At 53.1% G+C, this 16,117-nt stretch overlaps 3 protein-coding genes across 7 annotated transcripts; 1 reads left to right on the forward strand and 2 right to left on the reverse strand.

The window, feature by feature from the left end:
- Positions 1-22: 22 nt before the first annotated feature.
- On the reverse strand, positions 23-11,021 carry Xab2 (XPA binding protein 2). Its single transcript, XM_036166855.1, has 19 exons — positions 10,945-11,021; positions 8,846-8,994; positions 8,445-8,568; positions 7,633-7,830; positions 6,330-6,464; positions 6,076-6,240; positions 4,285-4,429; positions 3,847-3,998; positions 3,645-3,764; positions 3,407-3,538; positions 3,187-3,318; positions 2,991-3,104; positions 1,628-1,790; positions 1,347-1,537; positions 1,069-1,191; positions 804-975; positions 478-607; positions 265-374; positions 23-155 (listed from the first exon to the last, which is right to left on the reverse strand). Exons 1-19 carry the CDS (start codon positions 10,993-10,995, stop codon positions 94-96), a joined length of 2,568 nt encoding a protein of 855 aa, XP_036022748.1. The 5' UTR covers positions 10,996-11,021; the 3' UTR covers positions 23-93.
- Positions 11,022-11,261: 240 nt separating this feature from the next.
- Positions 11,262-13,571, forward strand: LOC118569181 (protein PET100 homolog, mitochondrial). Of its 2 annotated transcripts, none has more exons than XM_036166911.1 (4): positions 11,262-11,331; positions 12,070-12,156; positions 12,329-12,361; positions 12,951-13,571. In XM_036166911.1, the coding sequence occupies exons 1-4, from the start codon at positions 11,305-11,307 to the stop codon at positions 13,032-13,034; spliced, it is 231 nt and encodes a 76-aa protein (XP_036022804.1). In that variant the 5' UTR covers positions 11,262-11,304; the 3' UTR covers positions 13,035-13,571. The 2 variants fall into 2 exon arrangements, with proteins under 2 accessions (XP_036022804.1, XP_036022803.1); XM_036166910.1 differs by lacking the exon at positions 11,262-11,331 and adding an exon at positions 11,338-11,693.
- On the reverse strand, positions 12,979-15,538 carry Pcp2 (Purkinje cell protein 2). Of its 4 annotated transcripts, none has more exons than XM_036166906.1 (4): positions 15,390-15,538; positions 14,701-14,815; positions 14,406-14,530; positions 12,981-13,266 (listed from the first exon to the last, which is right to left on the reverse strand). In XM_036166906.1, exons 1-4 carry the CDS (start codon positions 15,438-15,440, stop codon positions 13,147-13,149), a joined length of 411 nt encoding a protein of 136 aa, XP_036022799.1. In that variant the 5' UTR covers positions 15,441-15,538; the 3' UTR covers positions 12,981-13,146. The 4 variants fall into 4 exon arrangements, with proteins under 4 accessions (XP_036022801.1, XP_036022799.1, XP_036022800.1 ...); XM_036166907.1 differs by lacking the exon at positions 15,390-15,538 and adding an exon at positions 14,918-14,967 and having other exon boundaries at positions 12,985-13,266; XM_036166909.1 differs by lacking the exon at positions 15,390-15,538 and adding an exon at positions 15,124-15,193 and having other exon boundaries at positions 12,986-13,266.
- Positions 15,539-16,117: the final 579 nt, after the last annotated feature.

The raw sequence follows: 16,117 nt of genomic DNA on the forward strand, positions 1-16,117 counted from the left end.
GGAAGGAAGGAGGCTGAGACAGTGATGTACAAAGAGGGGCTGTATTACAGGGTGGTTAGGGGAGGAACCAAGGAGGGAAAAGCCTGGAGGACGTCAGTCTTCCTTTAGGCTCCCGAACACAGCAGCTGGCACACTCTGCTGCTCCAGTCGGACTTCTGTGGGGAAGTGGTTACGGGTCAAGGTGGTTACTCTTGGGGGTGGGGGATGAGGGCGTGGAGAGTGGCCCACCTCTGCCCCTAACCCCGCCCTGGGCAAGCCACTGACCATTGGGCTCCAGGTCCATCTCGTCCTCATCCTCGTCCTCGCCCAGCTGGATCTCCTCGGGGTTGGCCTGCTGAGCTAGCTCTGCTAGCTCCTCTCTGGACGCATCGCTCCTAGAGTTGGTGAGGGAAGGTGGTCTCAGTGGACCCTCCCCTGCAGCCTCCCTAGAACAGCCCTTCCCTAAGAAGGGCAGGACCATGTCCCTCCTGCCCTCACCTCACAAAGAAGATCTTGCTCTGGGCCCTCGGAGGCTGGTCCCGCTCAGCCTCAGCTGCTAGCTGCTCTGCCCGCTGCTCCAGCAACTTCATGTCATCCATGCCGCTCTGCCCAGGAGCCAGGTCAGACACTGGGGGTACAGGGTGGCGAGGGAGGAAAGGTCAGGGCAGACCTCAGGCCCTCTCCAAGGCACATCAGACCAACCCAGGACGGAGGTCCCCAGGATGGACTCCAGATGCTGCCAGACCTAGGAGTGCTCTGGGACAGGGAAGACATTGCTGCATGTGGCTTGGTCATGGTAAGGAAAAGGAGGTTCAGCAGCTCACCGGTGCCTGTGGCACTGCCTGACACCTTGAGCATCTGTGAAGCCATGAAGTTGACCTGAGTATTGTATGTGGCCTGCACACTCCGACGTATCCTCAGCATCTCCCTGATGGTGTCCTCATTGCCGTGCCGAACCTCAAAGTCCTTCCATGTTTGCCAGAACGCCCCAGTGGTCTGTGGTGGGGTGCAGGTATGCAGGTGAGCTAGGTGCTTGGGACAGATCCCCACTGCTCACCCTTACCTTCCCAAACTCAAGCCCAGCCCTACCCTGGGATCACAGATCTGGGAGCAGAAGCTGTAGATAGCTCGGGCTCGGTCGATTTCACCAAGCTTGCACTCCATGTCTGCAAACCGCAAGCACATCTCACGGGCATGCTCATCAGACAGCACCTGGCACCATGTGGTCAGGGAGAGCAGGGGTGAGGGAAGGGGGTCAGTATCTGGCTTCAGGAATTCCTTCTGACACCTCCTACACAGGCAAGCTTCCTGGGATCCTTCTGTCTGCCTGAATCTCAACCCCATACCAGGTCACTAGTGGTGGGTACCTCAATGGCCTTCTGGTAGATGCCACGAGTGTGGGTGACACCATAGATCTCAGCAGCCCGCTTGATATAGATGTTAAACATATCATACTGCTGGGCTGGCTCCACTGCACGGGTAGCGCGATCATACACAGCCATAGCATGACGGGCAAGACCCCACTCCTCTTCCAGCTGTGCGTAAAGCAGGTACAGGGCTGTACATGACGAAAGGGTCCAGTTAGCAGTCCATAGCCAAGCCCACACCACCCACCCTGATGCCCTGTGACAGCCCACAGACTTCTCACTCTTGGCATATTTGGGTGGGCAGCCATCTAGTGCCTGCTCGAAGAGGTCCCGTGCACGCTCCAGCTTGCGGCCCCCATAGCGGGCAATGAATTTGGTTAGGTAGGTGCTCCAGATGTCTGACACATTGGGCCACTTGAACAGTGAGATGCCACGCTCATATGCCTGTTTCCAAGGAAGCCATGGAAGTATCAGTACCCAGATGCCCTTGGCTCATGTCTCCCATAAGTCTGCCCAGGGCCCCTTCCTTGCCTACTTCTCCATCATGGCACATTTAAGTATGTCACCCTGACCGCCTCCACCAATATAGGGACCTAAGGTATGGGTACAACAGGGACTTTCTAGACAGTGTGGTACTTATGGATGAGGTAGTCCTAACCTCTACAGACACAGGCACCCAGTGTCCTGGGAAAGAGTTCACATTCCTAGGCAGAAGGATTGGGGACATGTGAATAAATGCAACTCCCTGTGTATCTGCCTATGGCCACCACAGACACAAACACAGCCATGTACCCACCCACACCCTGTCACCTGAACAGTGGCCAACGGTGCTGCACACACAGCTCCCACATTTGTTCTGTTTCGCCCAAGTACTCGGAGAAAGGGTCAGTACTGGCTATGGGGGAAAGTGCCCGTATCCCATACCTCACATGCCGAGGCCCTGAAGCCCAGTCCTTTACCATGCAAGCATTTTATTTGGAAATGAGGAAATAGACTTCTAGTGATATTGTTAGGGTAGGCCTAACCAGTCATGACTGGTGGCTTTACGAGAGATCAAAGACTGAGATGCTGCTCAGTGCTAAGAGCCCCTGCTTCGAATGCCCAAAGTCCTGGGTTCCATACATAGCTCTGTCAAAAGGAAAAATGGCCCATGACAGTTACTGTTGGCAGCGTAACACGATTCTAGAATAACCTAAAGGATTATCTAACTCTGTTGACTGAGGTAGGAAGATCCATCCTAAATGTGTGCGTGGGTACCATCCCATGGGCTGCGATCCTAGACTACGCACAAAGGAGAAACTGAGCCAGTCACGAGCTTTCGTCCCTTTCTGCTCCCTGACTGCAGGTGCACCGTGGGAAGCCACAGGATCTTTCTGTTGCCATCCCTGGCCTGCCGTGATGGAATAGAGCCTGACCGTGAGCCAGAATCAACTCTTCCTCCCTTAGCTGGCCTTTGTCCAATGGTTTGTCCCAACAACAGTAAGAATAACTGATACAGGCCACCACCCCACGGTCCTGCTGTGCCCAAACACAGACATACAAACACTGACAACGAGAGGGCACAGACAAGTGGACATCTGAAGACATCAGAGGAGCCGCCTTACTGCGCCTTGGCCTGACATTCAGCCTGAGGGCATGCCTCACCTTGAAGCTCTCCTCAAAGTACTTGTGCTCCTCCAGGAACATGGCATAGTTGATGACGATCTGCGGCGTGGCTATGCGCAGGTCCAGGATTCGGTCATACACGGCCTTGGTTGACTGTGGGGACAGATAGGTCAGGGGACGCTCTGCTCTGGGGCTGGGAACAAGCTCTGCCTCACCTTTGCCCATGGCAGCTGACCTGGAAGGTGCCCAGACTTTCCTCCAAGTCGGCAAGCATGGACCACACCTTTAGCGACTTGTATACACGGTTCTGCACGGGCTCTGAACCATCAAAGTACTCAGCCCGGCGGGCAGGCAGTGCTGTGGCTTTCTGTGGAGAGACAGTGGCAGAGACAAGGAGACACTGAGAGGCTGTCCTGGCCCCAGTACACACCCCTGGCTGGTCTGCACATCCTTACCCGCAGCAGCTTTAAGGCCTCATCATAATTCTCATGCCGGAGCTCCAACTCCCCACACTGGCACCACACGCTTGCCAGGTCATCCACTTGCTTGAAGTTCACCTTGGTGGCCTTCTCTAGGATGACACGGGCCTATGGTGATGGGCAGAGACTGACTGACGCCCTGACACATGGCCACCCCCAAGTCCCATGGTGAAAAGACTGTATGTAGATACATGCATAAATGAAACTCACTTACATCATCCAGCTGTCCATTATCTTCATAAAACTTGGCAAATGCAACCCACAGTGTGTGGGGCTTCCCTGTGGCCTTGAAGGGGTCCACTGTCTGCACAGCCTCTGTGTATGTGTTGATAATCTGAAACAGGAGGGTCAGACAGGTGAGGGCAGGGTTGGGCTCTAAGGGGCAGGGAAAGACGAGTCTGGGGACCATCACGCACCTCCCGGGGGCGGCCCTGATGCAGGGCCACACGCTTGTGCCACTCGTGGACATGGTGTGGATTCTGGCGCAGCAGGACGCTGTTAAGGAGTAGGGGCCGCCGGCTAATGAGCTGCTCGAAGCGGGCCAGGCGTAACTCCAGGTCCACATCATCTGGAAGCCAAACATGTTCATGAGGCTGGGGAGGTTGGAGGTGACAGCACAGGCCCTCTGTCTCTAAGCTTCTTTCCTCCAAGCCCAGTGTTGTAGACCGTGAAGAGCCAGGATGACCACCCTGTGCCTAGCCCAACCCTCCTGCCACTCTTGTACTCCATTATGGCTATTCCAGGACACCCTGGCTCCAGTGTTCACCCAGCCTTTCTCCTTGCCAGCCTCTCTGTTCCACCACAATGGCTAGGAATTCAACCCTCTCCTCCCATCCCACTGTCCCACATCGCACCCTCCTCCTCACGCCCCAGTTCAGAGGCAGTCTCCATCTTTGCCGCGATCATGCTCTCCTCAAACTGGGCATAGCTGTCGAACACCTGGGTGAAGTCCCGCACAGTCATCACGGTGCGGACAGCCTCCTCATACACGTCACGAGCCTGTGGGGTTCAGACATGGCGTGAGGAAGTCTGTAGGAGAGGCACGAGAGCCCACCCACAAAGACCCACTGATAGCAACCATGGCCTGATCGGTGCTGAGAACAGAAAGGAGCCCTGCTGGCCCATTCCTGCCCTGCACTGCTTGACAGTCTGGAGCTGCAGGGCCTCCTTTGCACAGTCCCCTGTGCAGCACCATCTCAAGACTCAAGTGAAACACCTCAATAAAGCCTGTAAGAACATGTGAGCGCTGGGCGGTGGTGGCGCACACCTTTAATCCCAGCACTTTGGAGGCAGAAGCAGGCGGATCTCTGTGAGTGGAGGCCAGCCTGGTCTATAGAGTTGAGATCCAGGACAGCCAGGGATACACAGAGAAAACCTCTCCCTTCTCCCAACCCCCCAAAAGAACAGGTGAACAGTGGCACTTCAGCTCCCACAGAACCCTGAGCTCAGCTTGCTGTGAAGCTGTGTCTTCCTAATTGCAACATTCCCTTCTGGAGGAAGGAGGAGGCTCCTAAGGCTTGAACAGTAAATGAAACTTGCAAGATTCACAAGACCCCTCCCCAAGTTACATAAGAAGTAATATCTGTTAGGCAGGGGAGAGTCTCCAACCAGCCCCCAAGGCCCAGGCTGTCTCCAAGTCATGCAGGAAGGTCCAAGGATACAGCTTTTGTGAATTGTCACCCAAACTGAGGTGGGCTTTCAGTGATGCAACTACTTTGAGTCACCCAGGTTCCTGTAAGGAAGCCCAATAAATTCACTGGTTTGCTATATGCACATATTTGTAAAATAAAGAAATAAATCACCAGGGGACCCTATCTGTGGAGAAGAGACATTTATTTGTTCATGTCTTGCTAGGAAAAGTCCCATGACACAGACTGTCTATGGAGGCTCCCACTCTCCTCCAATGCTTGCCTGACCCCTCCATGAGCTCACGTTCTTCCAGACCTACACACATAGTCCCATCTCCCCACCCCATGTCCTCATGCAAGCACTAGGGAAGGGGCTCTGTGAGCTCTGTCTTGCCTGGAGCCTCCTGCCTTGCCCAGCACCCCACCCCCGCAAATCCTAATCCCCTGACATCACTCACTCCAGGCTCCCCCACTAATTTCCTTAGACCACAGTAGCCCCAGCTAGTCCTTTGGAGACACTCAGAGTCCCACCAAACCCTCTGTTCCCAGCATGCCACTGGAAAGCAAGGAGGTAGGGGCAGCCACAGTCAACCTGAGGGGAATTTTTTTCATATCCGGGCCATGCTGTGGCACAGTTCCTTACAGGTGAAGTGCAGCCATCATCCCCATTTTGCAAACAGGGATACTTAGGGACATCTGTGAGGGCAGCCTGGCTGCGACAGCTGTCACCCCATTGAATGCTAGAGTTGATTCAGCTGATTGGGCCGGCTAGGGAGGTGTCCTTTCCTTCCTCACTGCCCCATGTATGTCCCTCCCAAAGCTTTCAAACAGTTAGGAGGTAAGAGAAGCAGACCCTGAGTCAGCCTGCCCTGTCTACAGGCTGCTGCCCCCACCTGCACTGCTGGGATGGCAAGTGTGTGTGTGTGTGTGTGTGTGTGTGTGTGTGTGTGTGTGTGTGTGTGTCACACACAGAGTGACCCTCAGAGACCCACAGCTCAGGCCTAGGTACCCACATACCTTCTCGAAGTGGCCACTGCGGATGTAGTAGTCAGCCAGGGAGCACCACAGCTTGCCCAGCTGGTCGGTGAAGCGGGTGAGCCCACCACGGATTATGGCATCGACATTGAGGGACTGGACCTTGTCCGGGTTCTGGGAGATAAGGTCACACAGCTCGTGCCACAGCTGCAGGACACAGGGTGTCAGGGGAACATCTCAGTTGGTCCAGGAGGGAGGACACTTCTCACCCAGCCTCCATCTTCCAGGAGACATACCTGGTAGTTGGACTTGCCCGCCTTGGACACAAAGCGCTCATCATTGACCACGGTGGCCAGGCGCTGTGCGGCCTCGTCCAGCCGGTCACTGGATTTGAGGTACTCGATGTATTCCTCGGCACTCTCTGGACTGAGCTGGAGAATACCCACCCCACTGGTGAGTGAGGCTGCAGGAGATGACATTTCACTCCTGACTACATAGCTCTAGGCCTCCCACCTCCCCCATTTACCGGTTTTTAGCAAACAGCCAGCCTCAGCTCTCTGGGGGTTCAGCCTGGGCTCCACAGTCTAGCCTCGGACTTTACTGGTCTGGCTTGGTCACAATTGATGCCATGAGTGTAGCTTGGCTACAGTACTTGTGATGGTCAGTGTTAACTATCAAACTGGCAGGCTCTAGAATCACCTCAGAGATGGGCCTGTAGTTACAGCATGTGTGCGAGAGATTATCTGGACTATGTTCATTTATATGAGAACACTCATGTTACTTATGGATGGGGTCACTTCCTGGGCAGGATCCTGTATGATGTGCAGTGAGCCGCGCACAAGCGTGCATACGCAGCTGGTTTCTGATCTTGGATGTGATGTGTCTAGCTTCTCTTCTATGCACCCCTGAACCGTGAGCCAAGGCAAACCCTGCGCCTTTAGATTGTTTCAGGGTGTTCTGTCACAGCCACAGGAAGAGGAACTGAGACAGTAATGGAGCCTGGGCCGTCAGCCCTCAGTGGTCCAGCCTTGGCCTTTCCTTTAGCCTCGACAGCTTCCCCCGCCCCCAACCCTGGCCAACTTCAGTTCTAAGCAGTCCAACTTAGACTCTGATGGTCAGGAAAGGACCTGCTCCCGTCACAAGCTGTCACCCAAGCGGTGCCATGCTAAGGAATTTACCGTAACAGATATCACAAGGCGAGCACAAACGCTCCGCCTGCCATGATGTCCACTGCATATGTGTCTTATCCCGCCTCTTACCACGGCTGTGGTTTTCTTGTTTCACATAGCTGGTTCACGCATGTGTCTACTCAAAGTCCTGTGCAGCTGGTGATGACTGCCTTATGCATGCTGTCCCTAGCTCTCATTGCTATACCTGCTGTGGAGCAGGTACAAGCTAAAAGCTAACTACTTAAAAACTAAAGGTAATAAACCACAGCGGGTAAGGAGAAGGATCAGTGTACGCAAGTACGCAGAAAGAAATCACAAATAAACTGTACCTATTCATAGGAGCCTCTTCATGCAGCCTGTCTGTTGCATGAGGGCCCTTATCCAAGGTCTGGAAGCAGACCTGGGAACTGGGCTATTCAATAGTGCTTACCTTGAGGAAGCGGCGGTAGCCTCTCACAGCAGTCTCAGGCAGTGGGTGGGAGCGCAGGAAGCGAAGATACAGGGGCCAGATGCGAGAGTGCTGTGTGATGGGTAGTGCCCGGAGCGCACGGTCAAAGGTGCGGCGGGTGTGTGTTACTCTTCCCTGGTCCATGAGGAACTGGCAGTAGTCTAGCCACAGACGTGGCATCTGGAAATAATGGAGAGTGATGGGCTAGGTCTGTCTGAGCCACAGGCTACATGCTTGCTTACCATCCATATCTAGAACATAAGGGCAACAGGGGGCAATAGGTCTCATCACCCCTCACTCAGGCTCTGTAATCAGCCCAACAAACTCGTTAGTTCCTCGAGCTGGCAGAACATTCTCGTGGACCTAACCTTTTGTTGGAGCACTATAAGGGTAAACGTCTGTTCACATCTCCCTTGGGAAACAGTTCCCATTGCACCTCCTCTCCAGCTCCCCACCTTGTGCATGAACACACTGCATCCCCTCTCCAGCTCCCCACCTTGTGCATGAACACACTGCATGCCCCCTCTCCAGCTCCCCACCTTGTGCATGAACACACTGCACCCCCGCTCCAGCTCCCCACCTTGTGCATGAACACACCGCAAACCCCCCTCCTCTCCAGCTCCCCAACCTGTGCATGAACGCACTGCACCCCCCCTCCAGCTCCCCACCTTGTGCATGAACACACTGCATCCCCTCTCTGGCTCCCCACCTTGTGCATGAACACACTGCATCCAACCCCCTCCAGCTCCCCACCTTGTGCATGAACACACTGCACCCCCCCTCCAGCTCCCCACCTTGTGCATGAACACAAAGGCCCTCTCGTGGCAGTTGTTGACATCTTCATAGGCAGGATCAGTCACACAGCGATGCTTCACCTGTGCCCGGCGTGCCTTCAGATAGCGGTACCAGAGTTTGTAGCTAGAGCAGGAAAGACAGATATGATGGGTTATGGAACCCCAGAACCCTTTCTTTGCTTTAGAGGCAACTGTGCTGAAAAAATGGACTTGGGGGGGGCGGCGAGAGCTCAAGGAAGGGAAAGACAGGGACACAAGGGAAGGTGTGGCTCACCAGGGGCTGTGTTTCAGTAAGGGAATATATAGGGATCACACCTGGGACGCATTATCACTTGTGATGTGACTGTATGTGGAGGGGTAAGGGCTGGTGAGCAGGGTAGCTCAGGGAGGGCCATTTGCACCTGCAGGGAAGCAGCTTGAGCGCCCGCTCATACAACTGATTGAGCCGGGGTTTTGGGGCCCCCTGTTTGAACTCGATGTAGCGGAGCCAGCATTTGACAGAGAACTGGTTCCGCATGATTTCTTCCTCATAGGGTAGGTCCTCTTCCTCCTGCCAGGGTCAGAGAAAGGGAAAAAAGAGGTCTTAGACACAGTGGAGTCACACCCCATACTGGGGCTTAGCCCCTAACTCTAGTCTTCTATTAAAAGTCCATGCCCGGCTAAGGGCAGTAGTGCCAAGCCTGTACTCCCATCACTTCAGAGGCAAAAGGCCTCAAAGAATAAAACAAATTCGAGGTTCGTGAGAAGCCCAGTGGGTGGAGGCACTTGCCACCAAGCCTGAGGGCCTGAGTTCGATCCACAGGGTAGGAGAGAACTCAATTCCTTAAGCTGTCCTCTACTTTCCACATGCACACAATGACACATTACAGGACTTACCTCTTGCACATGCTAAAATAAAAAAACAAACAACAAAAAAACCAAAAGGTAGTGGAAAGGTGGCCCAGTCAGTATGCACGAGCATGATTGCCTGAGTTCAGATCCCAACACCCATGTAATGGCCTGAAGGCATATTTACAGAAAGAACACTGTATACATAATAAATAAATAAATCTTAAAAAAAAAAACAACAAAAAACAATTGGGGTTGGGGATTTAGCTCAGTGGTAGAGCGCTTGCCAAGGCCTTGGGTTCGATCCTCAGCTCCAAAACAAAAAAAAAACAAAACAAAAAACAAAAAAAAAAGTAAGATGGAGAGCAACTGAGGAACACAGCTGATGTCTATTTCTGGCCAATATATATTCACACACACACACACACACACACACACACACACACACCATACTTAAAAACAAACTGCTCTTGGGTTGGGGATTTAGCTCAGTGGTAGAGTGCAAGCACAAGGCCCTGGGTTCCGTCCTCAGCTCTCATGTTCCCTTCACTCAATGTCCAGCACCTGTAACTCCAGCCTCTTTACACACACATACTCAAACAAAGACATAGACAAACATGATAGTAAAAACACATTTTTTAACAAGCAAACAAACACAACACAGCAAGGTCCCAGGCATGGTTTCTTCCTCTGTCAAAACTGGATTATCAATCACTCAGATGCTAGAGCAGTTGTTCTTAGCCTGTAGGTTGCGACCCCTTTGGGGGACGAAGAACCCGTTCACAGGCATCATCTAAATAAGCACATCAGTCGTTGTGATTCATAACAGCAGCAAACTACAGTTATAAAGTAGCAACAAAAATAACTTTATGGTTGGGGGTCACCACAACATGAGGAAAAGTATTAGAGGGTCGCAGCATGAGGAAGGTTGAGAATCGTTGTGCTAGAGTGCCAGTTCAGATCCCTGGACCTTAAAATTCAACTGCCTATGCAGACTTCTCAGCTGTGTGCTAGTTAGTGTACACAGACACAGGGCTGGGGGCGTAGCTCAGCACCTGCATGCGGACGGGGAAAGCAGGGTATGAAGCACTAACTTGTACAATTGTACAGTGCTTGCTTAGCATGCACGAGACCCTTGGTTAAACCCCAGTAATTCAAAAACACACAGGCACGTTAATGGCCCGAAATCCAGAACACTATGAACGCGGTTGAAATATGGGGCCTCTATTTCAGCCACCAAATTTTCACCTTTTTAGGGTCCCCGGGGCCATCCGCATCACTAGTCTTTTCTTCATACTCCAAGGTTCTTGTAGCCCCAGAAGTTAAGGTGTTATCCGGGAGCTAGAACTCTAACCTGGTCACTAAGCCTATCAAAATCCATGCCGTTTCCCTGCTATTCCATTGCCCGCTCGACCTCACTTCTCCCGGCCCCAGACATCAAAACCTCAACAGCAGCTCCTCACTCAGGTCATGAGGGAGCTGGTTCTTTATTTCCGGCCTGATCAGTGTTTTGACGTGTCGCCTCTGGCTCGTTAGTGTCCCCATGGATTGGGCATGCACAGTCTGGGCCTAAACATCCCCTCCGCCCCCCGAGAGCCAGATTCCGATGCTAGAAGGAACCTAGCTTCGGATCTTCCCTCGCGGATCACCCTCGGCGTCGCCACAGACTTACAAAAACAAGATCCGGCCGCTCGGGCCGCGGAACTCGCGCCATCACCACCATTTTCCTGGCTCTCCAGGTACAGACGAGAGTCGCGCTCTGGTGGCGTCACTCACAGAAGGCCCGCCTTCCCCGACCAGACCCGTTCTCTGTTGGCTGCACCTCACGGACGGCAGGGCCGGCTCGGTTGAATTCTGTTTTGTCAAGGCTGTGGCCGGAAGCAGAAAGGGGGCGCTGGAAGATGACGTCACCAAACGCCGGGGTATTGGCCACTCCGCTTCAGGCTCTGGTCTTGAGATGCACCAATGGGATTTTGCATTGCTGGAGCGTCGCCTTTGGGCGGAAGTGGCTTCGTAGAGCCGGACAGGCGAGATGGGGGTGAAGCTGGAGGTGTTTCGGGTCAGTGAGCTCAGGAGTGGGTTGGACGTCTGGACCCGGGGGTCTTTCAGAATTTGAGACTAGCTTTTGGACGTGAGAGAAGTGCAGAGCGGGGAGTTCCGCGGAGGAAGTATCTGAGACTTGTATTGGAACGGCTGCGGAAGGAGGCTCTAGATGTGGGGGCTCTGAATGGAGGGTCTGGGTTCGGTCTGAGGAAGCGTCTCATAGAGGGCTGAAGGGAGGCTTCAGATCCAAGGCGGGATTTCCAGAAGGGAAGCCCTGGGTTCATAATGGGTCTGATAGGCGGACTCCTAAATGTAGGAGAATATAATTGAAAAAAAAAAAAAATGAGGCCCCTCTGTTTGAAATGCTACGGGGATCAGGTTGGTATATAAAATAAGGTCTCAAGGATATGTCTTTGTAGTGGGAGCTTTTGGACTGACTGTTGGTTCCCCCGTCCCCTACAACCCCCAAAGTGGGCCTTTGTACAAGTTTGTGCGTGTGCTTGCGTGCGTGCGTGTGTTTGAGAGTGAGATTTGGACAGGGCTACTACGAATAAAGCCTGCTGGGTCATGGAGACCGGGCTTTACAGTGCCAGGTTTCTGTCCCGGTAGGATTTCTGGGGTTCCTGGGAAGGTCGTGAGGCGGGGCTCCTGGCCTGTGTAGGAGGATAGATCTGCCTTCTGGGCTCTCCTTCAGTCTCCCTGTACTGGGGTGGTGACAGTTCTGGGCCCTGCCCATCCTCCCTTGCTTTTGCAGATGTCACTCTATCTCACTTTCCCCGTGGTTATGTTCTGGATCTCCAATCAGGCAGACTGGTTTGAGGACTATGTTGTCCAGCGCAAGGTGGGTATCAGGAGAGTTTTGGGGATCATTCCTGCGCGTGGGGGAAGCGAGGTCTGAAGCACTAACTTGTTGCTGGGGACCATTGCCTGCTTCTCATGAGTCAACCCTGCTCTGAATGTGGGACTCTGGATTCTCCTGGCTTCTGTTCTCACCTGTTGACTTTGTTCCACAGAGGGAGCTGTGGCCACGAGAGAAGGAGGGTCAGGTAAGTAACCTGTTCTTCTTCCAAGGGACTGTGTCACCTTACCCTGAATGGGCTAGGAATGACAATTTCACCCTCACCTGTAGATAGGAAATTGTAAACAGAAAAGCAAATAGGAGTCCAGGCTATCCTGGGCTAGAGACCTTACTTCCGTACAAGTTTCTTACAGTTTGTGATGGTATACACCTGTAATCTCTTGGGAGAGAGGTAGGAGGATTAGCAGATTGAAACCAGCTTGGACTGCATGGGGCTAGAGAGAGGAAGCCGTGAGAGAGGGCTGGCATTCCAGCATTCCAGCATTCAGGAAATGGATGCAGGAGGATCGGGAATTCTGGGTATTCTGGGCTGCATAGTGGGCTCAAGGCTAGCCTGTGATATGTGAGAAGACCCTGTCTTAAGAAGTGGGAGGAGACAAATGGCTTCATATAGTACCTTCTCCCTGAAGGATGAAGCTGAACTCACTAGTATGGTGGCTGTGATTGGCACGGGGTCCCAGTATGGACACTGAACTCTTAAGCTAAAAGAGGCAGGTGGGAGTAAGTCATGCCTGAGGTGTGTGCCTCCTTTTCCATCACACCCTTCCTCATCACAGCGCCAGGAGCTAGAAGAGTTCAAACAGAAGATCCGGAAGCAGAGGGAAGAGAGACTCCTTCAAGCTGCTCAGCAGAGCTCCTGAGACCTTCAAGCCCTCCACCCAGAAATGACACACACTCAGTCCTTTGTTCTAGTGCCAAGCATTTTATTGTTGTTTTCAGGGGCCGGTGGGGGGCCCAGGATGGCTAGAACTTTCAAGGAGCTTGTGTCTGGGGTTGGGGGCTGCTGTTCCTGCGGAAGCTGAGTGCAGCAGGGTCCTGAGGGGTGAGCAGGGGTTGAGGGCTGAGGGTCCCAGGTCGTTTCTGCATTCCATCCTGCAGATGAAGAAAGGTCAGACGGAGGGGACCAAGTACAAGCCAGAGGTGCCTCCAAACAACATTTCTTTTTGTCTGCCTTCATCGGCCAATCAGTGTGGTATTTGGTATGAGATGGTCAGCTCTCAGTGGAGTCTTGATCAGAACTTGGGCTATCGGTTTTCACCTGTAGTCCTAGCACTCAAGAAGCTTAGGCAGGAGAATTATCTCGAGTTCAAAGCCACCCTGATCTACATAGAAAGTTCCAGGCTTACAACCCTGTCTCAAAAACAAATAAATGAGTCGACAAGATAACTCGGTCATTAGAATCCTTGCTGTGTGTACTTGAAGACCTGAGTTTAATCCCCACACTGAGGTGAAAAGCCAGATGTGGTCTTATGCACTTTTAATCTCGGTGCTTGAGGAGAGTCAGGGGGATCCCAAGGGCTGCCTAGCCAGGGAACCTGGTCTACTTGGTGAGTTCCAGGGCAGCAAAAGGTCCTCTCTCAAATAACAAGGTGATGACAGCTGAGGAACTGTATCTTAACTTGACTTCTGACCTCCACCCGCATGTGTGCACATGGACCTGTAACGTGTGTACACATGGACCTGTGACGTGTGCTAGTGTACACAGACACAGGGCTAGGGATGTAGCTCAGCTGACAGAGTATGTATCCAAGCTCTGAATTCCATCCCTAACCACACAAACCACTTCTGGTAGCTCATACCTATAATCCCAGCACCAAGGAGGAAAATTATAAGTTTAAAGTCATCATTGGCTAGTGGGTTTGAGGTCAACCGGAACTACATGAAACCCTATCTCAAAAACAAAGAAAATGTCCCCAAACAGAACCCATGCTTTTCGTTAATACATGGGTGTATGAGCTCATATGCCCTCCAAGGAGTGTTGCCATAGGAAAACTGTCTTTTCTCGCTGTGGCCTCTCCCAGATACACAGATGTTGCGGCAGGAACCGTAACTTCTAGCCATAGTTCTGATACTAGCATGAGTCCTGCATGATCCTAAGCCTCCTGACATCCATCTGCACTTTCTTTTTCCAGAGTTAGAGATTGGGTCCCATCCTATCTTGGCTGGAGATGGGCATAGATCTAGAGAGGTATACTGCTACGATCCACACAGGTTATCTAGACACCACCTACCTTGGGACCAATAGGTTGGAAGCCAGGCAGGGAATTGATGGTTACACGCTGGTCATCCATGCGGCGGCCCTGGGTGTCGGCCAGCATATCCATGAGATTGTCCATCTCAGGAGCAGGGCCACCCTCTGCTTGGAGCAGAGACAGGTGGTCATCAATATAGACTCCAAAGGAGCTCACATGGTATTCTCCATCTTAGTCCCAAGATCCACAAGACCACAGAACCCCTGCATGCCTGCCACTTTCGCTTCTCAGGCAGCAACCCCCCCCCCCCAACCCTGCATCATGCCCAACTCACGGCTTTCTGGGGCCTGGTCTGGACCAGCCTGCAAGGAACAGCGCTGCTCCTCCATCCGATCGCCCTGCACGTGGCTCAGTAGATTGAAGAAGCCTTCTTGGTCCGGTGAACCTGCCTTGGGGACAGACATGCTTGGTTTAGTTGGGTACTGCACCGTTCCTGCCTTCCAGCCAGCTCCCACCGGAACCAGTGCCTGCCTTCCCATCTCTGCTCTCACCATAGTCCTCACAGGTCTGTAGAGTTTCTCCAAATGAAACATGAGTCTCCTTCCCTGACCTCCCCCCCACCCCCCACTCCCCACCTCCCAGCCTGGGGCCCCAGCCTGCAGCACAATTTCACAAGGTACTGCCTCTAGGGACATTATTCCGCCACTGCCCTAGATCAAGACCAGACTGGGGGTGGTTTGGGGGTTGAGACACTTACCAGGGAAATGGGGCTCAGAAGTGCCCCTAAATCATAACACCTACTATCTCTTGGGGGACAGTACTAAGAATCCATCCATTTGCCCTGGGCAGGGGGAGGGGCACTTATACCCTCCTACCTATACCCCCCCATGTGTTATGGTAACTGGGTCAGGGGACCCCAGAGACTTGCTTGCTAATTAGATGCCCTACAAATGAATTAATCCTGTCAGTCACGGGTGCTGAGACTTCAAGAAGCTGGTGGTGGAGTCAGGCAGAGCCTCTTACCTTGTCCAGAAGGTCTGAGACCCCCTCACTCTTTTCTTCTTCCTGATCCATCCTGTGTCTCCCACACTTTCCTCCTGGCCTGTGACAGGGCCCCCACACCTGAGAGGGCCTTTTAAAGGGCCAGGATGTGGGGGAAGGGGGAGCAGATACCTTTCCCCATCCCCAAATCCCCAGCTCACATCCCATCTGCTCCCACCCACGCTTAAGCCCCAGAAAGATGATCTCTAGGTAATTGTTCATCCAGACTGATGCTGAGGTGGGTGTGGGTGGAGGGGGCAGGGCAGTCCAGGTTTGGACCTCACTGGGCGCAGCCATGCTCATAGGACCTTGAGGACTCTCAAAAGGGGCCAGGAAGAAGCCAGTGCAATGTTGACCAACCTACGGGAGGGTGAAGCCTGCAGGATGTCCCTCCCCAAGCCATTCAGTTCCTGTCTATATGTTCATCCCCTGCAGCACAGGTGACATCTACAGGGGGATAGCCAGGATGGAGTTGGGGTCTAGGACTCCTCGAAATTCCTGCATCATCCACAGACACACAAGCCAACCTGGTTCCTGCTACTCACCACTCCTGAGGCCCTGTAGTGCCCCTAGGGCCTCCATGAAGAAACTGGAGCTCCTGTCCATCTGCCCCTCAAAGGCCAAGCTGAGTGTCTTCACACTCTTGTTCCCACATGAAAGAGGAGAGGAAGTCCCTGACCACACCAGCTGTGTGGCTTTCTCACCACTCC

Source organism: Onychomys torridus, chromosome 17 (genome assembly GCF_903995425.1).
Source record: "Onychomys torridus chromosome 17, mOncTor1.1, whole genome shotgun sequence".
NCBI classification, from domain to species: Eukaryota; Metazoa; Chordata; class Mammalia; order Rodentia; family Cricetidae; genus Onychomys; species Onychomys torridus.